The 26,268-nt window shown below is 41.6% G+C and overlaps 2 protein-coding genes across 4 annotated transcripts in view; one reads left to right on the forward strand and one right to left on the reverse strand.

The window, feature by feature from the left end:
• The window catches only part of ABHD3 (abhydrolase domain containing 3, phospholipase), a 37,018-nt gene extending 35,907 nt beyond the window's left edge, over positions 1-1,111 (reverse strand). For 2 of the 3 annotated variants that reach the window (XR_011504518.1, XM_014860406.3), the window contains exons 1-2: positions 794-1,110; positions 78-241 (exon numbers count right to left, since the gene is read on the reverse strand). Coding sequence is in view for 2 of the 3 variants with exons in the window: in XM_014860406.3 (XP_014715892.1) it covers positions 78-241; positions 794-955 (326 nt within the window). In the remaining variant the exon portion in view is untranslated. Of the gene's footprint in view, positions 1-77; positions 242-793 lie in introns of all 3 variants that reach the window. The other variant, XM_044773547.2, reaches the window with a different exon arrangement.
• An 18,858-nt stretch (positions 1,112-19,969) lies between these two features.
• Positions 19,970-26,268, forward strand: part of MIB1 (MIB E3 ubiquitin protein ligase 1) — a 138,659-nt gene continuing 132,360 nt past the window's right edge. Inside the window, exon 1 of the mRNA XM_070513386.1 lies at positions 19,970-20,350. Coding sequence (XP_070369487.1) covers positions 20,122-20,350 — 229 coding nt within the window. The 5' untranslated portion in view covers positions 19,970-20,121. The remainder of the gene's footprint in view (positions 20,351-26,268) is intronic.

Here is a 26,268-nt window from a genome sequence, read left to right on the forward strand (position 1 = left end):
GTTCTATTAACAAAGAACTGAGAGTATGCAAAAAACTATGTTTTTGAAGAAATGCCCGAAAACGGAAATTTACTTACTTCCTGTACTGCACCAGGGGCTTGGACGTGATGAAGGGTCTCAGCAGCGTCTGTCCTCGACTCTCCCAGCACCAGACCGTCGGGTAGTACGTTTCTGTCACCACGGGGCAGTGGTCCTGAAGGAAGCGGCTGAAACTCTCACCCCCCGTCACTAATTGGGGCTTCTGTGGGGAAAGCCAGCATCAGTGAAGGATCAAGAACAAAGTTTCTGCCAACCGTAAACTAGAAATGAGCAGCCTCGTCCCTCGCGCGCGCGAGCCCTCCGATTACATCTCCTTCTGGAAGCCCGGCGCAAATAATTCACAGTCACAACGGACTTAAAAAGTGGTTTATCAAACCTCCAGGGAAAGGCGCGAGTTGGAATAAGGCAATAATTCTCAAAAGTGCTACAGCACTGCCGAGCCGTTCTGCCGGGCTAGCGAACGGCGGCGGGCAGCGCCGCCCGCGCCGAGGTCAGCGGGTCCGGGCTGCGGTCCGAGGAGCGGGGCCGGATGCGCAGGCAGGCGGCGGGGGCTGGCCGGCTTTCCCGCGAGCGCTCCAGGGGCGTCCGCCAGAAGCCGGGGAAAGGGCAACAACTAGGGAGCAGCGTGCTCGTCCCAGGACGGCCCCAGCTACCTGCCCCCACCAGAGGCAGCCTCCGGCTTCGCCCGATGCTGTCACTCCCGGCAAAACCGCCCGCGGCCCGTTGCCTGGCGCTCGCGCCACCCCTAGCTCACCTTGGCAATGCTGCTCAGGTAGTAGCAGGCATAAGCGGCGCTGAAGCCCAGAATCAGGGATAAGCCCACTCTCGAGCCGAAGAACCCAACCCGGACTTGATGCTCCAGGTAGAAGAAGAGCTCCCGGGAGAGCACCCGCAGGTCCATGGCCAGGCGCTGCATGGCCAGGGGAAGCGAAGCGCAGGTCCTGCGGCGCGGGGCCAGCCAGCCGGCTAGCGGGAGAAAGCAAGCGCAAGCGGGCGCGGCGTCGCGGCCGCCACAGCTCAGAGCCCCTCCCGGCCCGCAGAGCGTGGCTTCCGCCGACGGGCGCCCCCGAGCGGCCCGGGGAGGCGTGGCTCGGCCGCCGGTCGTCGCCGGCTCCGCCCCGCTTCCCCCGAGCCGCTCCTACCTCCCGCCGCTCAGGAACGTTCCAGAGGCGCCGTTCCAAGGCCGGCCGCCGGGAGGGCGGACGGGGGTCTCCAAGCCAGGTCACAGCCAGTCCGAGTGAACCCCGAGAGTGGGGAGAGAGCCGGCGTCGACTTCGGAGAAGGAAATGGGCCTGGCAGCCCACCTTCAGGTCCTGGGGTGGGCACCTGCCCCAGTGACCTTGAACGATTCCGCACAGCGGCGGGTCTCAGTTAATCCTTCCTGTAAACTAGCAGTTTGGGTTTTAAACATTTGAGGAGTTAATGCCCAAGATATGTTAGGAGAATGCACTACCTAGTGAAAAATCCTACATTCACCCAGGAAGATGTGTTGCCCCAAAGACTATCAGAAGAGAAAATGTATTCTATAAACATTCAATAGTGAAGACATTCGTACTTTAAATCTCTGTAAATCTTTTTAGTAGCTAAGTATGCCTTAAATGAGAAGTGGATCCCGAAAATAAATGAGAAGATCAAGAGTAGGAACTGGGATTCAAAAATTTTAAAAACCTGTTTTTGGTTCACTAATGTCTTGAACTTAACAGACTCACGGAAATTCACAGTCACCTAATATACGGCCAAGAAACCATTTATGAAGTAGGTTCTCCTAGGCTTATTTATGGCAACATGACTAAAGCCAGGAGATACTTATAGGCATCTAAAAGGGTTAGAAGATTTAACAGTGTTATCATGAGCTCCTCCCACCAAGAAGCCCCAAGAGTAGCAAGACTTAGTCGAAAGGAAAAAGGTAAGGGCTGTATAGACTATGAAAAATTTCACAAGACTGTAAATTAATGATGTAAATTAGTGATAGGGAAATGGGATGGGCTGGAAGTGAGCAAGGCTTTGATTTGTTCACTGCAACTTGATGGTTGCCAGTACCCAGAATAACTGTTACCTTCACTGAACCTGTTTTTTTCATCTGTAGAATAATTTTGACTTTATAGAGTTGTTGGTAGTGACTAACTGAAATAATGTATGTGCTAGCCTCCCCTCAAGGTGAGTAATTCTCTTTCAGTCACTGGCTCTTGTACTTGAGCACACTCAGAACACAAATGCACATGGGGGTTGCCATCCTTGACAATTTACATGCGACTTTCTTTATAATGCCTGGCCCTGCCTTCTGCCCTGCCTACCAATAAATGTATATTTCATTTTGCTTAAATTTAAAGTGAAAATACCATAAAATAAAATCAGTTACCTCATAGGCATCACGGTGTGTAGAAAGTGGGCTAACCTGGGAGTATACAACTCTGAACTCCATCTGCCAAACTTAGAGAAATCATTTACTCTTTCTTAGTTTCAATTCCTTTCTATAAAATAAGGTGGTTGAGATGGAAGATGTCCAAGTTTCTTTTCTGTTAGAAGAACATTCACAATGTTCCTTAAGACAAAAACTATTACTTCCAATTTAGATGGGGAAATGAGAGCTCAGACCCTAACATGACGCCCAGTGAACTATTGGGGTGTTCATGCCTTTGTATAATCCCTTCCCCTTAGTGCAGGTAGGACTTGTGACTTACTTCTAACCAGAAGAATATAGTAAAAGTGATGAGATGTCACCACTCCTGTGATTACATTACCTTATCTGAGTCCAGCTTAGCACACTGGAGCTCTCCTGCCTGCCTTGAGGAAGCAGATGGCCATACAAACTGCCCATGGAGAGGGTCACATAGCAGGGAACCAGTGATGGCCTCTAGGACTTGTGGGCGGCCATTAGCTAACAATGAGCAAAAACACGGGGCCCTCAGTCCTGCAACTGCAAGGAAATGAATCTGCCAATAATGAGTTTGGAAGCAGATGTCCCCAATCAAGCCTCCACATGAAAATATAGCCTGGCCAACATCTTGGCTGCAGCTTTGTGAGACCCTGAATAGAAGACCCAGCTGAGTTGTCCCTGGACCCCAGACCCACAGAAAATGTTAGATAATAGATGTGTTGTTTTAAGCTACTAAATTTGTGGTAATTTGTTATGCAGCATTAGAAAACTAATAGAGAATATAAAAAGGTCCTACAAAAACGTTCAAAGATTAATAAATATCAATGACTCAGTTTTGCCTACCAATGTATTTATCATAGGAATGTTTTAAATAAGTTAAAGATTTCAGGTCTTTTGATCAATATTCAAAATTAAGAAACCCATTGAGAGACTTTTGGGTTTTTTTCTTTATATTTCTTTTTTTAATGGTCAGAATGAAAATGTATTACTTTTCAAACAGTACAAAGTAATTTTTTTAAAAAAATTACAAAGCTGATTGTAAAGGAGTAAATCACATGAAAAACATATAGCTAAAAGTAAGAAAGGACAAAACATTCTAAGATGTAATGAAAGACAAGTTTTAAAGAGGAAGACTTCTTCACAAATTTTGCGTAATGTCCCCTGGTTCCTTGTATTGAGAAATGGTATTTAGAAACCAAGACCTGGGTGCTAGGTGTGGTTCTTGCCACTGGGGTGTCATTGTGTTATCACCCTCTCAGCTGACAGAGCTAGGTAACACTTCTACATGTACTAACCCATGCATATACACATACCTATAGTTGTTTCTGTATCTATCTGTATTTACATCAACTTAAAGATGAGTTCAGAGTATAACGCTTTTATGTAGACTCCCTGAGAGTTTTTAGGAGGAATTAAACCTCTTAATTAGCAATGTTTCTGGGGTTTTGTCTTTCATTTTTAGATAAAGCAAAATCCTTTCTGTAATAGAAAACACCTTATATCCTTAACCTCCTCAATTCTATGGCAAATCAGCAACAGAAGTCAGGCAGAGGATAGAAAGATTTATACTTACAGAGAATGCCAGGACTGAAAATCACAAGAAATATACTTAAAGAAACAAAAAAATTTAGGTTACATTCAATTAAAAAATATATATTATAGTTCTATATGGATTGTTATAAAAAATTGCAGATGTCACCAAATTATTTATTAATAAATCTATGTAATAAAACTATGACCCCAAACTCCTCAGGTCTAATACTTATCATTGTGCTAATTGTAGCCCTATGTTTAGCACTAACAATCCCAAATACTAACAAAGCCCAATGTTAGCACTAACAATCTGACTTCCAACTGATTGATTTCTTTGGGAGGAGCACTGTACCCTAGGAACTGAGGCCAGAGACTTCAGAATGAGAAAAGGAGTTAAAATAAGGAAGGGATCAAGTACAGGCAAAAAATCATTTTGGGAAGAGGAATGTACGTGTGGGACCCCTTTGGAGGCCGAGGGAAGAAGCAAGATGAATTCCTTGAAGGCTTAAGAAGTGGTCAAGGGGAGAGATGAGTGTGGTCCCCAGCCCCTACTTCCCATCTGTACTGTTTAGACTTATCATTGGAGTCTTGAGCAAAAATCTGCTTACAGCTTCCCTCAAGGTTAATTTCTGTTTATTAGATTCAGGGTATGGCAGCCAGGTAGTATCCATAATAGGGAGATAAATTAGCCTGCTTCCTCCAAGGTAACTGGAGTCATTTGGGAACACCTTCCTGTGGAAAGGATTAATTTACAGACTATAACCCAATTGGAGGAACATAAAGTTGATGCTTCCTCTCTTCCTTCCCCAGGAGAAAGCCAAATACATACTCTGTTTAAGACAGAACGATATACAGGAAGAAAGGAAGAAAGGGAGAGAGGGAGGGAAGGAGGGAAACTATCATATGGGTTTCAACTGAAAAGGCTGAGGTCAAAATTGTCTTAATAGAACTTCAATATAATTCCCCTTCATGCAAAATACAGCTTTTCTGATCATATTTAGTTGAAAAGAGAAATATTTTGGGCCACCTTGACATCTGTGAAAACACCCTGCCCTGTTAATCCCCAAATAGCTTGTTTACAAGTAAATGTACCCATAGTAGACAAGTCATATATTTTTCCCTTTCATTCTGGTAACATGGTATAGTGCATTCACTGATTTTCATGTGCAGAACCACCCTTGCAGCCTGGTTTTTAAATCCCATTTGCTCATGATGTATAGTCCTCTCACTGTGCTGCTGGGTTAGGTTTGCTAGTATTTTGTTGAGGATTTTTTTCATCTATGTTCATAAGGGATATGGATCTCAAGTTTCTCTTTCTTGGGTTGGTTTTGTCTGGCTTTGGTATCAGGGTAATGCCAGTGTCATAGAATGAGTTAGGAAGTGCTTCCTCCTCTTTCAGTTTTTGGAGGAGTTTGAGAAGCATTGGTGTTAATTCTTCTTTAAATGTTTGGTAGAATTCACCAGTGAAGGCTTCTGGTCCTAGGCTTTTTTTAGGGGGAAGGTTTTTGATTACTGATTCAATCTCTTGTTACAGGTCTGTTCAAATTTTCCTATTTCTTCTTGAGTTGGTTTTGGTAGTATGTGTTTGTCTAGGAGTGTGTCCATTTCATTTAGGTTATCTAATTTGTTGGCATACAGTTGTTCACAGTATTCTCTTATAATCCTTTTTATTTCTGTAAGGTCTGCAGTAATGACCTTACTTTCAATCTGATTTTAGCATTTGCATCTTCTCTCTGTTTTTCTTAGTCAGTCTAGCTAAAAGTTTATCCATTTTGTTGATGTTTTCAAAGAATCAACTTTTGGTTTCATTGATTCTATTGTTTTTCTATTCTCTATTTCATTTATCTCTGCTCTAATCTTTATTAGTTCCTTCCTTCTGCCAGCTTTGAGTTTAACTTGCTCTTCTTTTTCTAGTTCCTTTAGGTATACAATTAGGTTATTGATTTGGGAATCTTTCTTCTTCTACCTTATTTGTTTTCCTGAGGAAGATTCACCCTGAACTAACATCTATTGCCAATCTTCCTCTTTTTTTGCTTGAGGAAGATTAGCCCTGAGCTAACATCTGTGCCAGTCTTCCTCTACTTTGTATGTGGGTTGCTGCCACAGTATGGCTGATGATTGGTGTAGGTCTGCATCCTGAATCTGAACCTACAAACCCGGGCTGCCAAAGCGAAGCAGACTGAACTCAACCACTATGCCACAGGGCCAGGCCCTCTTCTTTTTTTTTTGAGGAAGATTAGCTCTGAGCTAACATCTGTGCCAGTCTTCCCCGATTTTTTATGTGGGATGCCTCCACAGCATGGCTGATGAGTGGAGTAGGTCTGCACCAGGGACCTGAACTCACAAACCCTGGGCTGCCAAAGCAGAGCACTTGGAACTTTAACAACTACACCATGGGGCTGGCCTGTCTTTCTTCTTCTTTTTTTGTGAGGAAGATTTGCCCTAAGCTAATATCCGTTGCCAGTCTTCCTCTTTTTTTTTTTTTTGCTTGAGGAAGATTAGCCCTGAGCTAACAACTGTGCCATCTTCCCCTGCTGTGTACATGGGATGCCTCCACAGCATGGCTGATGAGAGGAGTAGGTCTGCGCCCAGGATCTGAACCCATGAACCCTGGGCCACCAAAGCAGAGCACTTGGACCTGTAACCCCTCAGCCATGGGGCCGGCTCCTCTTCCTTCTTTTTTGATGTAAGAATTTTCAGCTATAAATTTCTCTCTGAGCACTGCTTTTGCTATAATCCATGAGTTTTGATATGTTGTGTTTTCATTTTCATTCATCTTATATTATTTTCTAATCTCTTGAATTTTCTTTGATCCACAGCTTGTTTAAGAGTATGTTTAATTTCCACATATTTGTGAATTTTCCAAGTTTCCTTCTGTTATTTTTATTTTTTTTTGAGGAAGATTAGCCCTGAGCTAACATCTGTGCCCATCTTCCTCTACTTTATATGTGGGACGCCTGCCACAGCATGGCTTGCCACGTGGTGCCATGTCTGCACCCGGGATCTGAACCAGCGAACCCCGGGCCACCGAAGCAGAACATGCGCGCTTAACTGCTGTGCTATCAGGCTGGCCCTCCTTCTGTTATTGATTTCTGGTTTCATTCTATTGTGGCCAGATAAGATACTTTGTATGATTTCAGTCTTTTTACATTTATTGAGACTTGTTTTGTGGCCTAATGTACGGTCTGTTCTGGAGAAATTTCCATGTGCAGTTGAGAAGAATGTCTATTCTGTTGTGGTTGACTGGAGTGTTTTATATATGTGTGTTAGGTCTAGTTGGCTTATAGTGTTGTCTGAGTCTTCTGTTTCCTTATTGATCTTCTGTGTGGTGGTTCTATCCATTACTGAACTGGCATATTGTAGAACTAGTTATCCTTCAATTCTGCCAGTTTTTGCTTCATATATTTTGGGGGTTCTGATGTTAGGTAGATGTATGTTTATAATTGTTGTATCTTCTTGATGGATTGACCTTCTTATCAATATATAATGTCTTTCTTTGTCTTTTGTAACAACTTTTTATTTAAAGTTTATTTTGTCTGCTATTAGTTTAGCTATCCCAGCTCTCTTTTGGTTACTGTTTGCATGTTGTAGTGGGTTGAATTGTAACTACACATAGATATGTCTAAGTCTTAACCCCTGATACACGTGAATGTGACCTTATTTGGAATAGGGTCTTTGTTGCAGATATAATTAAGGGTCTTGAGATGAGATAATCTTAGTTTTATGGTGGGCCTTAAATCCACTGACAGGTGTCCTTATAAGAGAAAGGAAATGGATATTTCAGAGACACAGAGAAGAAGGCAATATGAAGATGGATGCAGAGATTGGAGTGATGCATCCACAAGCCATGGAATGCTGAGGATGCCAGTAAGAACCAGAAGCTAGGAGAGGCATGGGATGGATTCTCCCTCAGTCTCCAGAAGGAACTAACCTGGCTGACACCTTTATTTTGGAATTCTGATCTCCAGAACTGCAAGAGAATAAATTCCATTGTTTCCAGCCACTCAGTTTGTGGTAATTTGTCATAGGGAACTAATACACATGGAATATATTTTTCTATCCGTTCACTTTTCAACCTATCTGTATCTTTGATTCAAAAGTAAATCTCTTGTAGACAGCATATAGTTGGATCATGTTTTTTACTTACTTTTTATTCATTCAGACAATCACTGTCTTGTTTTTAAAAACAGCTTTACTGAGGCATAATTAACATACTGTACAATGCACCTGTTTGAAGTGTAGAATTCAATTGTTTTTAGTATATTATGCTATACATTTTTTTAAATTGTGGTAAAATACACATAACAAAATGTCACTTTAACTATTTTTAAGTGTAAAATTCAGTGACATTAATTACAATCACAGTGTTGTGCAACCATCACCACGTCTATTTTCAAAACTTTTTCACCACCCCAAACAGAAACTCTCTAACCATTGAGCAATAACTCATTCCCCCTCCACCAACCCCTCTTGTAGCCTCTAATCTACTTGTTGTCTCCATGAATTTCTATTATAGATACCTCATATAAGTGGAATCATACAATATTTATCCTTTTCTGTCTGGCATATTTCACTTACTATAATGTCTTCAAAGTTCATCCATGTTGTAGCATCAGAACTTCACTTCTTTTTGTGGCTAAATATTCCATTATATGTATATACCACATTTTGTTTATCCATTCATGTGTTGATAAACACTTGGGATGTTTTCACATTTTGGCTATTGTGAATAATGCCACAATGAACACTGTCATACAAATATTTGTTTGAGTGCCTGCTTTCAATTCCTTTGAGTATATACCTAGGAGTTGAATTGCTGGATCATATTGTAATTCTTGTTCCTTTTTTTTATTGTGGCATAACATACAGAACATAAAGTTTATCATTTTAACCATTTTTAAGTGTACAGTTCAGTGGCATTAACTACCTTCAGATTGGTATGCAACCATCACCACTATCCATCTCTAGAACTTTTTCATCTTCCCAATAGAATATTCCACTGAAATGTTATAATTGTGGTAGATACTGTAGATAGAGAAGTAACAGAGAAGAAAGTTTATACACTTCAGCACTAGGAATTATTTTTGTACTCCCTGCCAGTTTGCATCTTTTTCTGTGATGGAATGCCTGAAAACACTCAAAAGAGTCCATGGTAACATGAGGAGTTGCTGGAATTTATGTTGAGTGTATGACTCCATGCCAATAGGAAGGTGAAAATTGCTGTGTAAAGTCTTCCTGGGGAAAAACCAAGCAAGTCTCAGATTTCACAAGAGTCTTGTTGTATCTCTCAAGTTCTCACTGTTGGTATTGGGGGGACAAAGGACAAGAAGTGCTATTTGTTGGTTGGGATTTGAGGTGCTGCTACAAATCTGTGAGGATGATGTGAACTTGCCTCAGCTCCCACAGACAGGTTCTGACAGGTCGCGAGTGGGGAGAGGCTGATATTATTCCTACTTATGGGCAGAGTGCCTTCAAGAGCCAGCGTGCCACACAGGTCAAAGATTATGACCCCTAATATGCTTTCATTTCTGACAAGTTGGGTCACACAAATGTTTTCTCAGACAGCAACCCTTGGCAATTCTCAGACCTAAGCATGTTAGTATATATTAAAAAATGAACCAAGAACCATTATATGTACAAATATTATTAACTCCTTTGTCATACATGTGAGGCAGCTGGGACCAGAGAAGTTAGGGGGTTTACTAAAACCCACAGAGCTACCAAGCCTCAGTGTTAAGCTAGAACCAAAGTCTTCTGCCTTCAGTGCTCATTTCATTCCACCATGTTTTTTCTATTTCAGAGGCTGACACCATCTAAAACGTCAGATGATTTCCACTAAATGTGTTTGAATCTCAGAATTCAAACAATTTCTGTTTAAACTCTGCAAGATACGTTCCAGCATAATCATTAGTGTTCTTTTTCCCAAGCATTTCTTTCTTGAGCATTTATTCCACTTTCTTTGCGCTGCTGTCCTTGCTTCTCTTCTTGGACTAAGTGCTTTGGGTAAAGCTGACACCACACCCAACTTAAGAGTGACATGGAACCCAGGCCTTTGAAATGAATGAAACCTAGAGTTTGATTCAAGGATGGTATACGATCCATTCAGAGTCATTGTGTCACAAGGAGACTTTTGCTGGGACTCTTGAGGGAGGGGGACTCTTTTTGCTGGAACTTCTAGCAGTAAGGGTGATTGAAGCCAGGAGCTTGAGGCCACTTGATGACTACAGAGGAGGCCAAGAAAAGGAAAGGGAGAAATGTGAATTGGAAAAAACTGAATCCGAAAGATGTTGTTTGAGCTCCTAAGTTAATACACACATTAATCTAGAACTTCTGTTTTTTTCAGTTATATAATCCAATAGATTTCTTCTTTTGGTTAAGCCAATTTGAGTTGAGTTTTCTCTCCTTTGACATAAAAAGGTCCCAACTAATATAACATTGTTTGTTTGTTTGTGAGGAACATTGGCCCTGAGCTATCATCTGTTGCCAATCTTCCCCTTTTTGCCTTGAGGAAGATTGTTGCTGAGCCAACATCTGTGCCAATTTTCCTCTACTTTATGTGGGCCGCCACCACAGTGTGGCTTGACGAGAAGTGCTAGGTCCACGCCTGGGATCTGAAGCTGTGAACCCCAGGCTGCCGAAGCAGAGTGTGCCAACTTAACTGCTACGCCACCAGACTGGCTTCAATATAATGTTATTTTAATTGTTTAGAAAAACTGATTTTAGAAAGGAAGGGGATGGAAGTCACTCGAGTAAATTTAAGTAATGTATTTAATTATGAGTCAAGAATTTGAATGTTAGGATTGCTTTCAGCTTCAAGTTACAAAAACAACTAAAGAAGGATATTTATTATCTCACATAAAAGAAATCTAGGGGCTGGCCCAGTGGCCGAGTGGTTAAGTTCGCGCCCTCCACTGCTGAGGCCCAGGGTTTCGCAGGTTTGGATCCTGGGCATGGACATGGCACCGCTCATCCGGCAATGCTGAGGCGGCATCCTGCATGCCACAACTAGAGGGACCCACAACCAAGAATGTGCAACTATGTGCTGGGGGGCTTTGGGGAGGAAAAAAATAAAAAATATTTAAAAAAAAAAAAGAAAAGAAAAAAGAAATCTAGAAGCAGAGAAGCAAGGAAGTACCAGGGTTGGTTAACTCATCAGTGCAATGATATCAGTGAGGACCTAGAATCTCTTCTCTGTAAAAGTTGGGGCATAGATTGGGAAAAAGTGGGACCCTGAGACTTAGAATGAAGATATTTAGGTAGATTCAGACAAATCTGAGAAACTTGAACCCCCGGTATCTCCCTTAGATTCTTCTTTTCTTTCTTTTTTTTTTCACTAACTTCTTAGTTTAAAATAGTTTGACTCATAGTAAGTTGCAAAAATAATATAGAGTTCCAGTGTACACTTTGCCCAGTTTTCTCCAATGATAATACTTAACATAACCATAGTACCTTGTAAGAAGTAGGAAACTAACATTGGTACAATATTACTAACTCAGGTACAGACCTTATTCAGATTTCACTAGTCTTTATATGCACTCTTTTTTGGGGGCTGGGGGTGCAGAATTCTATGAAATTCTATCGTACGTGTGGATTCAAGTAACTATCTCCACAACCAGGATTCAGAACTGTTCCATCACCACAAAGAAACTCTTGTGTTACCCTTTAATAGTCACACCCTTTCCTCACTTCTAACCCCTGGCAACCAATGGTTCTCTATCACTATAATTTTGTCACTTCAAGAATGTTTATATATATAGAACTATACAGTATGTAACTCTTTGAGATAATGCCCTTGAGATCCATCCAAATTCTTGTGTGCATTAACTTTGTTCACTTTTATTGAAAAGTAGTATTTCATTCCCCTGAGCTTTTTTTGCCAACCAAAACACTCCTGTTCCCCATGTCTGAGGAGACTAGGCTTCCCTTGATTGACGATCCTGTAGTGAATTAATCTAAAGTGGTTCCTTGTCTGACCTGGGAGAAGATAGATTATGGACCCCCAAATTTCAAGGTTTTGCAAATTTGTCTTGTCAGAGACCTGAGAATATGTGTGGGAATGGATTCTACAAGTGCCAGACAAGAAAGAACAGAACTTAACATTGGACTGGGTTGAATTTATCAACATGGGAGCACTTAGCAGAGTTTTTCTATACAATGTGTAGCTCAAGCAGCAGGTCAGTTGACTGAAAACTGGACTTAATGGTGGGTTACTTTCAGTAGGTTGAGATGCCAAAACTTCCCTGATATAATTTCAAGGAAGGAACCCAAAAGCTTCGGGAGCAGGAAAAATTGTCCCAAAGGACACACTCTTCACTAAGATATTGAGAAATGCAGTGATGAGAGGATAGCCAGTGTCTTTAAAAATCTCACTGACGGCTGCCATCTACAGGTCAGAGATGATGGTGGGCGATTTCATCATTGAAACAGGTTCCTTGATTTCAAGCCAGAGTAACAGAGGCCAGGTGTCAGTGCTTAACCACCAGAGACTAGATGAATACAGTTGCTAACATGGGCAGTAAAACCAGAGTGGCAGGCAGTTGTTTTAACTCACACAGATCTTTGGTGGTGGCTATTAACCACAGTGAATTAAATAGATGGGCATCTTAAGAAATTTTTGATCTATACAATCAGAAAAACTCTAGCTCTGGTCATCAGAGACCTTTTAGGTCACCACAGTGAAGTGCCGTGGCTTTTCATCCAGTGTATGGATGTAAGCCATTTCACAGGTCCTTGAATGAAGAGGAGGCTGGGTCTTCATGAGAAAGGACCCTGTGACACAGTCAAAAATTTATCCAATAACTCTCCCTCCCCCTTTTTTTCTCCCCAAAAGGTACCAGTAGCCATTTTCCAGAGTGAATGGGCACTAGGGAAAGGGACATTTCTTTTTTAGGAATTCCTATATACCGGCTGTGAGTACGCCAATCCTTGTGGGCACCCAAGAAGCCACTGGAATCCATTGGTCAGAACGGTACCTTACGGAGGCCACATGGTTAATCCAGTTTTGGCTCTAGTACATTCTATAATGATAACCACAGTTAGTTCCCTAGTTTCTGAATGCATAGTTGGAATAGACATTCTTAGCAACTGGAAGAATATGCATATTGGCTCCCTGATGTATGGAGTAAGACATAGTAGTAAGAAAGTCCAAATGGAAGTCCTATAACTGCCCTTCTTACCGAAACAATAAACCCAAAGCAAAACCACATCCATGGGGGAACTGCAGGGATTAGTGCCACCACCAAAGACTTGAACATGCAGAGATGGTGATTTCTATCACCTCCCTGTTTAACTTCTGTTTAGCCTGCAAAGGAAGCTGGCTCTTGCGTATCATTGTAAACTTAATCAGGTAGTGACTCAATTGCAGCTACTGTTTTAGATGTGGTACTTATTTAATGGAGCATATCAATATGCAGCTCCACCTACTGTGGCTATTATTCTGGCAAGTGCTTTTTTCTCAGTGTCACTTGACAAGTATCGTCACAAACATTGCTTTCACCTAGCAGGAGCAGCAGAATAACTTCAAGGTCTTTCCTCAGGACTATGTAAAGTCTACTGCTGTCATAATTCAATTTATAGAGACCTTGATTGTCTTACCATCCTACCGGGCATCATGCTTGTCCATTATAGTGATGACCTTATATTGATTTGACTTGGTGGGCCAGAAGTGTTAAGAACTCTAGAGCCTTAGTAAGATATATGCATGCCAGCGAGTGGGAGATAATCTCCAAGAAAATTTAAGTCTTATCCCTTTGGTGAAGTTGCCAGGAGTCTAGCGGTATGGGGCATATCAGAATACCTTCTCTAAAATAAAAGGCAAGTTGCCCCTTTAACTGCTAAGAAAAAGGTAAAACACTTGGGCATCTTTGGATTTTAGAGGCAAGATATATCACATTTGTACTGATCTGTTCTATAAGCCAGTTTTGAGTCAGTCTCAAAGCAAGAGAAAACTCTGCAGCAGGCCCAAGCTGCAGGGCAAGTTTCGCTGCTGTGTGGGCCATATGACCCAGCAGAGCCAATGTTGTTAAGTATCTGTGACAGATGGAGATACTATATGGATCCTCTGTCAAATGTTGATAATAGAATCCCAGTGTAAAACTCTAGGGTTTTAGTGCACAATTATGCTCTCTTCTGTCAATAAATATTTTGCCTTTGTGAAATAGCTCCTGTTTGCTCCTGAGTTGTGGTTGAAACTAAATGGCTGACCATTAGAATACCAACTGAGATAACTGCTTTGAACATGTGACCAATATATGGTGCTCCCATAGTCAGAATTAATAGGTTCAGGAATCAAGGGGTCGACATGGCTCTTTTCACTATTACATTAATAACCACCTTGGAAAAAATTTTTGATTCTTATTTCTACAACTTTGTTTTTTACTGGTTTAAAGAACTTATTTCCTAAATGAGGAATGGTTCCACCAGGGGACACTGAAATATTTCCACTCAATTGGAAGTGGAGACTGACACTTGGCTATGCTGATTTTGTTCCTTTCTGGTATTAGTTTCCTAGGGCTTCTGTAAGAAATTACCACAAATTTGGTGGATTAAAACAACAGAAATTTATTCTTTCACAGTTCTGGAGGCTAGAAATTCAAAATCAAGGTGTTGGCAGGGCCGTGCTCTTTGAAGGCTCCAGGGAAGAATCCTTCCTAGCTTCTTTCTAGTTTCTGATGGTTGCTGGCAATTCTTGGCATTCTTATAGGGGCATCACTCCAATCTCTGCCTCCATTGTCAAATGGCCTTCTTTACCATATCTCTGAGTGTCCAAATCTCCTTGTAAGGACACCAGCTATTGGATTTAGGGCCCACTCTATGCCAGTATGACCTCATCTTAACTTGATTGCATCTACAAAAACTCTTTTTTCAAATAAGGTCATATTCATGGGTACGGGTGGAGTGGTTAGGACTTCAACATAGATTTTTGGAGGCCATAATTCAACATGCAACACTTGTTATGTATAAAACCAATTATTTTTCTTATTTCCCTATTTTTCTTGTTGAGGTATAATTGATATTATATTAGTTTCAGTTGTACGATATAATGATTTGATATTTGTATATATTGCAAAATGATTACCATAGTAAGTCTAGTTAACATCTGTCACCATACATAGTTATAAACTTTTTTATTCTTATGATGAGAACTTTTAAGAATCTCCATGACTTATTTATAACTGGAAGTTTGTACCTTTTGACTCCCTTCACCCATTCCCCCTCCCTGCCCCAGCAATAATCCCCACTTCTGGCAAACACCCAATCTATTTTCTGTATCTATGAGCTTTTTTTTTAAGCTTCTATATATAAGTGAGATCATAAAGTGTTGTTTTTCTTTGACTTATTTCACTTAGCATAATGCCTTCAAGGTCCATCCATGTTGTTGCAAATAGCAAGATTTAATTCTTTTTTAATGGCTGAATAATATTCCATTGTATATATATACACCACATTCTCTTTATCCATTCATCAGTCGATGGACCCTACTATTTTACATAAGGAGTGTGGGTGGGTGGTTGAGTCTTCTCTCTTTTTTCTTGGTCAGTCTAGCAAAATGTCTGTTAACTTTGTTGGTGGTTGTTAATTTTATAATGTAAGTTACAGAGTATCCAGGAGGGATTGTGGGTGAACTAGAAGTGGAATTATCTCCCAGATATGGATATGGTAACGGTTGGGACTTTGTGCCTTCTCTTTTTGCGGAGGTGTGAAGGTATCTTCATTTTAAGAGGAATAGTTGTATCCTGTTAGGCAGATGCATGATGTTGTTTGTTATGTGGAAGTTTACATATGGTAGAATGGTGAGAATAGTGTTGAGTGCCCCAAAGCGTAGACTATTCCTGTTATTAGAGACTAATGGGAGACCAACTGATGAGAGGAGGAGCCATTTTTTGTTTCCTGCTTCTGATGGAGCTTTTAGCAGCTTCTGGGTTCCTAATCAGGCAGGGCAGTTACAGGGGCTGCAATGGCAGAGTGTGCCCTGCACTCATGGAGCCCTGACTTTGGCAGTGGTAGTGACAATGGTAGGCAACTTTAGGCTCCTGGTCCACTGCAGCTTCAGTGTGAGTGTGGGCTCCTGGCATACTGCAAAACAGCAGCAGTTCCAACATCAGCAGCCTCAGTGGCACAGTGATCATGGGTCCTGGGTAACATCATTTCCTCTTTTGCTCCTTTAGCCCTGGGGGATAGTGTTTTCCAGTAGTCATTAATCTCTTTTTGCTTCTGCAGCCCTTCTAACACTTATGCAAACAATTTGCTGTATTAAATTCCTTCTGTTTGAATAGTTAGAGTGATCTCTGTTTTCCTCAGTGGACACTAGCTGATGATACACTTTTCTTCTTGGGCACCCAGTGAAGCTACATTTTCCTCCCTTTCAGTTAGATGGGGCTGAATTCTAGATGATGAAATGCGACTGAGTGATATATGCTATTTTGGGGGCCAAGACTTTTGAGAAGTGAGTATGCTCTCCTCTACACTTTGTCCTTCTTTCTTAAGTTAGACTTGGATAACTTTAGGGGATGGTGGAACAACAGCATGAGTCTCTGAATCACCATGTGGAGGAAAGCGTTAGGCTATTATATGAATGGGAAACAAAAATTGTATCTAAGCCTTTATGTGTTTGGGGGTCTATCTGTTATAGCAAATAGTGTTACTCTAATAAAGTTACTCTCCAAATATTATATTTTGTAGACTGTAAAGGAGCCACAAATTCATTCACAGTGGTAGAATAGTAGGTGAATAGAAACATTACTTCATTTATGGAACAAGGATTTATTTTATCTTCCTTATGGTTGGAATAAAAATCTTACGAGTTTTGAATGATTCTAAATTTTTCTGAACAAATGGGCAGATAAGCAAACACCTGTGCAAAATGACTGAGTTCTAAACATGACAGACACATGTATGACACAGTGGTCTCCAAAGTGGGGTGTGTCTACTTTGGAGAATACCAATTTAAACATGTAGGGATGCAGATGATCTATTGGAGTGATGAAGGTATGAAAGTTTTCTATATATTTTTTATCTTATCCTCTTATAATTTCTATTTTTGAGTATGTTTTATTACATATATAATATGGTAGCACACATATATAATTGATACATTAATAAGTACACATATTAGGTGTTCAAAAATTATGTACTGAAAGGATGTACGATCAAAAACATTTAGAGACCATTGGCAAACTGTAGTGATTTAACGGCCTTGAAACAGTCTTAGCAACATGATAGTGTTATAAATTCACAACGTAAGGGGCCTGCCCCGTGGCGCAGCAGTTAAGTTCGCACATTCCACTTTGGCGGCTGGGGGTTCGTCAGTTTGGATCCCGGATGCAGACATGGCACTGCTTGGGAAGCCATGCTGTGGTAGGTGTCCCACATATAAAGTAGAGGAAGATGGGCACGGATGTGAGCTCAGGGCCGGTCTTCCTCAGCAAAAAGAGGATTGGCAGCAGATGTTAGCTCAGGGCTAATCTTCCTCAAAAAAAAAAAAAATTCACAATGTATTTAGTAAGGGGATGGATGGATAAGAGAGTGTTTAATATAGAGAAATACATCCAGAATTAGGTGGGTTATCATTTTTAGCTCTATGTCTTAACTTCCTCTGTAATCCTGGACAAGTTACGTAATCAGTCCTGACCTCATTTTCTTATCAAATATGGGGATTGGGATAATTTGAGGTTTTCATGCTTGTGCCCAGTGGTACTCTAAAGGTTTTGATGAGTTTCTGTAGAGCCCCTGCAAAGGTAGGAGGAAGGAAAGACTACAGGCAGGCTCCTGCCTTGCTATATTGCTTCATGCACCTATCTCCCTTTATAGATCATATGTACAGGGCAAGAATAGAGGGTTTGGAGTGGGGGAGAAAAGAAAAGAAAACCACTGGGCTAGATCACCTCTTAAGAGCCTTTTCCTTTTTAAGGGTAAATAAAATTCAAAGTCACAACTAATCGCTGGTATTAAGAATAAGTCTATATATATTATATATTAGGCTATATCTGAGTAAGTATAAAACTTCCTGGGTAGGATAAAAACAATTAAACACAACTAAAATAATGGAAAGCCATTATTAATACACTGTGTTTGATGTAAAATGCAAGGTCACACTATGGAGTTTAACATTTCAGTTGGCCTTTACTTGAGTTAACTTACTTCACAAAACCAACCACAAGTATAACTTGCGAAGTGGCTGTATTTTTTTCTAAAATCTTTTTATTAGCTTATTAATTCATGTGATCAGTTTAACTGGTTAACAATGAAAGAAGAAAACCAGAAAAAATCCCAGAGAGAGAAGAAACAGTTGGCAGAGCAGGAATACTTAACAGTGCCCTTAACTGAACAGTTGCAGTTGAGTAGCTCTGGCAATAGCACATTTAAAATTTCCAGGACGAAAATGTCTGAAACAGACTGGAAATTTGGTTGGTCTATTTTGAGCAAATATTTTAACCATTTAATTTCTAAAATTAGCTCTCTTTGGCCTTTGGGACTCCATATTGGTACTTTCCTGTTACTTTTATTTACAAAAAAAATTAAGGACATTTTATTTATTTCACTACATAATAATTCATTGGTTTCCTTTTATACCTCCTTTCTTTCCTCTTGATTATTCGATTCTATTGGAGTCTTCTCCCTACCTTGACTCAGGAAAAGCAACATTGTGCTAACAACGCATCCATGCTGGGCTTTGACACAACGGTCTTAAATCGTACATACCATAATGTCATTTAAATAATAACAGCCAGAAACCACTCTTACAGTCCTCTTATTTTTCTTTCAAGGTTGTATTTTGCGATTGGGACAGAATTTTGTCGTGGGTGAGGGACTTATCAACAGGCAAGATACTTGTAAACTCTTTCTTAGGAGCTGGCGTTATTTGGAGTCTACTTACCATCCTGATTCCGCAAGAAGGCAAGACATATATCATTCAGTACCATTCTGCTCAGCTTAAAAACATCACTAATCATCCACTCTGATTTGAAATGTTTTTAATTTATGCATACAAAAATACAGGTTGCCTTTAATCTATGCAGTCATGTGTCCTATTCCCAGCCCCATTAAAATAGAAGACTAAAACAACAAGGAATCCCAAATTCACCTTAGTACACCCAAGTACACTAGAACTTAATGAAAGACTGACCTCATCATAGCTCCCCAGTTTCAGCAGCCTGGGTCGCATCCTCATCCTCACTTCCTCCAGCTCCACCTCCAGGCTGGCCTGACGGAATTCCTTGCCCCACCCCTTTCCTTACAGCCAATGGGGTGCGCCGCACCAACGGTAGGCGGCAGCTCCTGGAGCCGCCCCTCCATCGCCGGAGACTGGGGATGGGCGTCTACCCGCTTTTTTCCGGCCCGCGCGCAGGCGCACTGTTCCTGGGCCCTGGAGAGACGCTTAGGCATCGCTTTTCCTCTCCTTTCTTTCCCGGGTCGCGCGGCTCTGCAAAACCATTCCCACCCTACTGTTGCTGAGGATCTCTCTGCTAGGCACTCAGAGAAGGTGCTGCTCCGGCCTTGGGTGCGGCAGTACCCGGATGTGGAGCCGCTCTCGCCCGGCGGGGACTCTGTGGCGGGGCGGAGCGCGGCGGCGTGCGCGGGGGCAGAGAGAAGGGGGCCCCTGGGCCCGGGCGCTGGTCGGACGCCGGGAGGTACCACCGCTGCCCACGGGGGAGGCGGCGGCGCCGGCGCTCGGGCGCCCACCCCGGAGCGACGAGCCCCGGGAGAGAAAAGGCCGGCAGTTAAGCTTGCTCCCCGCGGCCCTCGCCGTCCCCCCCGGGCTAGCCTCCCCGGGCCCCCTGCGCTCCCCGCGCTCCCGGCCGGGGGAGAGCGTGGTTTCCTGGCGGCCGTCGCTGTAGCCCGGCCGGGGAGCCCGGAGGAAGCGGGGGAGTCCCCGCCCACGGCCCCCTCCCCCCTGCCAGCCCGCCGTCGCCGCCGCCTCCGCCGCCTCCGCGGCGCTGCGGTCCGGCCTCCAGTGCGAGCAGGGGGCGCGGCGGCGGCGGCGGCGGCGGCTGGGGAGCGGCTGCGGGCTCGGCGGGGACCGCGCCGCCGCCCCCGTGAGTTATTCCCACGTCCCCCGGGGCTCGCTGCCGCCCCCGCCGGCGCCGAGAGTCCGGCCCGGGCCCAACTCCCTCACGGGCCCCCCAGCGGCGGCGGCGGCGGCGGCGGCGGCGGCGCCCTCCGCTCGGGCCCCAATGAGTAATTCCCGGAATAACCGGGTGATGGTGGAAGGGGTCGGGGCCCGGGTAGTGCGCGGCCCGGACTGGAAGTGGGGGAAGCAGGACGGCGGCGAGGGCCATGTGGGCACGGTGCGGAGCTTCGAGAGCCCCGAGGAGGTGGTGGTGGTGTGGGACAACGGCACCGCCGCCAACTACCGCTGCTCCGGGGCCTACGACCTGCGCATCCTGGACAGCGCGCCCACCGGTAAGCCGCGGCGACCTGGCCCGGGGCCTGCGCGCGTGGGGGGAGGGGCGAGGCCGGGGTGGGCGTCGGGCAGCCGAGGAGAACCCTGCGGTGGAACGCCTCGCCCGCAGCACCCGGCTGGAGTAAGCGGAGAGGGAACGAGCCAAAGGGAATTTTAGGTTCAATGTCTGGTACACAAAAGCTTGCCTAAAAGGACCACCCCCCTCCCCCTCCCCCTCCTCAAGGGAAACGACGGCAGTACCATCATCAGGATGCTTTCAAGCCTGGAAGGCACAAAGCGGCGGGTAGACAACAGAAGGTTCCCCTCCTCCTCTCCTCCCCACTCCTCCCCTCCCTCCTCCTCCCCTCCTCCCCCCTTCCTCCCCCCCCCATCCTTCCCCCCAGGGAAGGGGTCTGGAGAGGCCTGTCTAATAGGCTATTGAAATTAATCAGCCCCTAAGTGATAACTTCTGAAGGGAGGCTTGCCTTGCCATATGGTGTTTAGTTGACCGGTTACAATTGCCAAGGGGCCTTTCCTACCCCTCGGTTTGTTGAGATACCTTTTTTCCCCCTCCTCCTCTAACACGTGGAAAGACTTGAAGTTCAGTAGCCGAATGCTACTTGGGACCCTGTGGAATGAGTTTTCATCTGAGTTGTATCATTTTTCTATCTTTATTACCAATAGAGGGAAACACAGTCTAAGCTGTTGAACCATTTCTTTGTGTTAAATACTTTTTCCAAGTGGAAGATAGGCATGGGGACGCCTGATATTTTTTTGTTGTTGTTGTTAACGTCTCATTTCATTTGTAAGATTGTCAGAGACTTATCCATTAACACAGCAGTGAGTCACTGTCCTTGATTCACAAAATTTCAAGGGTGTTTATTATTGACTCCGGAATTTTTATATAATATGATAACCTGAAGGCTTACTCTCACAAAATAAAGATCTCGTTTATTTTAATCGAATTCATTTTCACATAGATTTATCCTTGATACTCTGTTCACTGGAAAATAGTTCAAATTTAAAATGTGATACTTTTCAGAATGCATAAGTAAGCTACTTCTGAGGCAAATCCTGAAGTTGGTACGTAGTTATTGTTAACAATAAAAAGGAAGTTAACACAAGCCAAGTCACCTTTTGGGTAGACAATTGATAGGATTGTGTTTCTTACTTGGCTTTTTAAACACTGAGAAGGATGTATGAGCAGGACCAAAAGAAAAGATTGAACGGTGCAAAAAGGGGGCAGCTGTTGTTTACAGTTTCTTGGGTATTCTTACAGAATACTCTGTTCATTGCAAGCATATATATTAACATACTGGAAATCTACTACCCTTTTAAAGCACAAATGGTAATAAATTATATTCTCTTCTGCAGTTTTGTTTCTTAACAATACATATTGGTGATTGTTCCATGTTAGCTCTTATTCTTTCATAGCTGCATAGTATTCCAGTGACTGGATGCAGTAATTTATTTAACCAGTGCTTTGTTGATGGTCGTTTATATTGTTTCAGGTCTTCTTATTCATAATGATGCAGAGAATAAATCTTTGTACATACATCCTTGTGCGGATATGCTGAGTACTTCTGACATGCAATTGTTGCATGAAAGGGTACACATATTTAACATTTTGATAGATGTTGACTCATTGCCCTGGAAGACTTTTTTTTACCGATTTACATTCCTAGCAACAATGTATGAGGCATATACCTTTTTCTGCACACTTAAAATTTCATCATGTTAGCTCAAGCTAAGGTTTGACGACAGCTCAATAATTTGGAGGCATCTTGGGATCAGTAATTGTAGGTTTATGGGGAAATTTAAATATCTTTCCAGGGTAAAGGTAAAGTGTAACATATCCTGTAGCACAGGGATTTTTGAACGGATATTAATGTTTATATGTTTTGTAGCATGGAGTTTATCTGTCATATAAATAGTTTCTTTATCTTATATAAAAGCAGGTGTTTTTCACAGGCAACTGTTTTAAAATCTTAGTTTACAAGATAATTTTTCAGATTATTTAATTTGTGTGTAGCAGTTAGTCTTGTTCATCTTCTTTCATCAACTTCTTTTAACAAACATATTAAAAGCATTTCTAGATGGAGGATAGCTAGCTTTCTTATGAAATGCTTGTTGACATATATTTTAATTTCTGTGGCTTAATTTCTTCAGTGTTGTTTTTTTTTTTTAAAGTATTGAACAAATCACAAGCTCCTGGCTCTGATTTTGCCCTAGAACTATACTACTACTTGCAGTGTTTTCCTTTTCTTACCTTTTTTCTTCAAAATATTTAATAGTTAATGTCCATGGTATTTTATTACATTCTCAATATTTAGTAAACATTTTTATTATATACAATACTTGAATTTATTTACCTAATAGGTAGAATAAAAAATTTAACCTTTCATTTGGAAATAATTTCAGGCTTACGAAAATTACAAAACTTCTAAAAAGAGTTCCCTTTTTCTCTTCACCCACTTTCTTTAAATGTTAACACGTTAAAAAATACAGTTATTAAAACTAGAAAAATAACACTAATATAATATTATTAACTAATCTACGTACCTTATTCACATTTCACCAGTTGTTCCACTGATGTCCTTTTTCTGATCCAGGATCCAATCTAGGATCACACATTGCATTTAGGTTCACTTAGTCTCCTCTAATCTGGGCCAGTTTCTCAGTCTTTCATGACCTTGACACTGACCAATAATTTTATAGAATATTCCTCAAATTGGAATTGTGTAATGTTTCCTTGTAATTGAATTCGGATTATGTATTTTGGGCAAGAATATCATAGATGTAATGTTTTGCCCTTCTTAGTGCATTATATCAGGAGGTACAGGCTACTCATGTCTCATTAATGAGAATGTTAACTTGACTAAATCATTAGCATTTCATTTACTATTGCTTTGTACCGTCAGTGCTATGCCAACGTGAAAAAGGCAAACAGTATCTTGGTATTATTATGAAAATACTTTAACCTCATAAAGCCCCTGAAGGGGTCTTGGCGACAACCCTAGGGGTTCAAGAAGCACATTTTGAAAACTACTGCCCTAGAGAGAATCTCTCATTGAGCATTAGAGGCTTGGATAAGAATATTCACAGCAGTGTTGTATGCAAAAGCAAAAAATTGGAAAAAACTTAAATGTATATGACAGGAGAATGGATAAACGAGCTGTGTGCATTTATACAATAGAGTTCTGTACAGAAGAGAAAATTAATGATAAGCAAATAAAGCAGGAAAATAACGTTTCTTGAAAAAGAAAACCTATGGTGTGTTAAAGTGCAGAACACTACTGCTTATTTTTGGGGGCAGGGTTTGTCAGCTTTGGCATTCTTGTTATTTTGGGCTGATTTAATAATTCTTTGGTGTAGGGGCTGTTCTGTGCTTTGTAGGCTCGTGTCCCTGGCCTCTACCCACTAGTTGCAGTTATGATAAGTCAGAATATTTCCAGACATTGCCAGATATCCTCTGTGTGGACAAAATTGCCCCCAATTGATGCTCATTGGTTTAGGGATATGTACATGTGTGGTTAAAGTATACCAAAAAAGTAGCGATAAATGCCAAATTCAAGGGAGTGGATATCTTTATGTTGAATGAGGTGGAGTGCAGTTGGTGGAAGTACCCCAGGGGCTATAACTATTTTGGTAGTGTTTTATGTTTTAAACTGGGTGGTGGGTGCATAGGTGTGTTATATTTTTATGCCTTTTTATGTGCTTGACATATTTATATTTAATTTGAAAAAGTCTTATGGTATTTACCAGAAGGGCAACTGAGATTGTCTTTGACTATTCATTCTTTGTTCCTTACTTATACCCGCATTATATGAACAGAAAATTTATTGCAGTATGTTTGGGAATTAAGAAATAGGTGACCTTTAAAATAAATTCTGTGAAACTTTTCTGCAAGTTAAGGATTCTGGAGTGGTTGGGCCATTGTGAGTCTTTCCCTTACTGCATGTTGGAGATTTTGTCTGAGGGTTGTATATGAGGGTGTGATATTTTGGCGTGTAAGCTTTATTTTTTTCTTCAGGTGACACATGATAAGTTTGAGTTTATGGTCTCGAATAGTCAAACCTTGAGAGGAGGAGCATTTAGTATATATTTGAATGGTACAACTTCTGTTTTGTATGCAGATGCATTTGGCCAATTTGTAGTGAGCAAGAAGATTGTGGAAATATATGTTATTGTTGAATTAGTTTGGAGTTAATTTTCTGAAGTTTGTTATCAATTAGGTATAGTTGACCTTTTATCTTTTAGGTATTGATTTTATAGGATTTGGGGAGAAATGGGTTTTTACTTTAATGTTTGTTTTGTGGTCACTTGACTACCGTGTTGTATTGTTCCCAGAGAAAGTGGAGAAAATGAATTTGGGTTTCTAATTGAGGTGCTTTCTACACTCCTGGGTATGGATAACAAAAAGTTAGAGGTATAGGTGATTAGGTTTATTCAAAACCAGCTTTCAGGATTGTTGGTCCAGGCTATTTTGCGGGCAGCTCTTCGTCCTTTTCTTCTACCCCCTAGCCAAGAGTGCTGCTTAGCTCACATGTAGACAGACTGCTCAGATGTCAGTGCTCAACTGAAGGCCTAAAAGTGCTCACCCTGGATACAAAATGAAATGACTTAATAACCCTTAGCTTTTGCTTACTGGGGCCTTCTGCTTCTTTTCTGGTTTATTTCTAGAGCTACAGGAGAAAAGAATATTATTAGGGGACAGAGCCTTAGGGAAAAACAGGACTTGTGGGAACAATGTTTGGGGAATAGGATGCCAGACCTGGAAAGGATGAAATATTGTGAGATTTTTCTTACTAATGGCACTTGTGGAGAAAATTTGGTTTTCCTACAGATTCTACCTATTTTAAAGACTTATTTAAAATGTCTTTCCCTTTTTATCACCATCCGCTAAAACAATGTTTTAAATCATGAAAGTCCATCTAGTTTTAATACTTCCTGTAGATTGCAGCTTGGTTGAACTGAGGACCTCAAGAAGTCAACTAGTAACCCCTATATCAGTACTTCTCAAACTTTAGTAAGCACACAGGTTTCCTGGGGACCTTTAGAAATGCAGATGCTGATTCAGTCGGTATGGGATTCAGTGAGATTAGTTCTAACAAGCTCCTAGGTGATGCAGATGTTGCTGGCGCATGGACATACTTCATAGGAGGATGCTGACTGCTTGTCACGTGAGATGCCCAGGCTCTCTGCTGTCTCCTTTTCCCTTCAGCTGATTCCAAGCCTTCATTGTTTGTCAGTAATACCTGTCTTCCATTATCGAGATTGACATTATTAGGCAGGGAGAAGAGAAGAGTGTGTACATCTGAAATAAAGGAAGATGAAGTAGCTTTCTAATGTATGTATTTGTTTGCAAATAAAATACTATCTTAATATATATTTCTGGTTCTATGCTGCTTTATCCCTCTGGTTGGATTAGACATATATTTTTTCAGATGTCTTTCCATATGGCTACCCACCAGAGTCTTTCCTCTACTTTCTTTAATTGCTAGACAGTGTGATCCCATTGCACTCTGTGCTTCTGTCTGTTACCACCGGTATGCTGTGTTGTGATTATCTTTTACACTACGTTGTTAGTTTGAGGAAGGCGTGTATGTGTATGAGTGAGTGATCCTTATATCTCCATTTTCTAGCAAAGTCATGGCTCTGAATGAATATTTTCTGAATAAAATGCTCTTTTCAAAGAGCTTTTGGTTCATTTGATTTGAGGTTAGATAGTATTATCTTAAAACAGATAAAAGAAAACTGCAAGATCAAGAAACTTGTCCAGTTATAAAAGTGGTGAATGGCAGATGTAGGGATGCTTTTCCCTCTCTCTCATTCTGTCTCCATTTGTGGTATGGTATAGGATAGTTCAGAAGCCTCACCAATTTAAGCAATTTAAGTAACTTATGCTAGTCTGTAGTATTGTTATTTGATTAATTTA

The sequence above is a fragment of the Equus asinus genome, chromosome 7 (assembly GCF_041296235.1).
Source record: "Equus asinus isolate D_3611 breed Donkey chromosome 7, EquAss-T2T_v2, whole genome shotgun sequence".
Taxonomy (NCBI): Eukaryota; Metazoa; Chordata; class Mammalia; order Perissodactyla; family Equidae; genus Equus; species Equus asinus.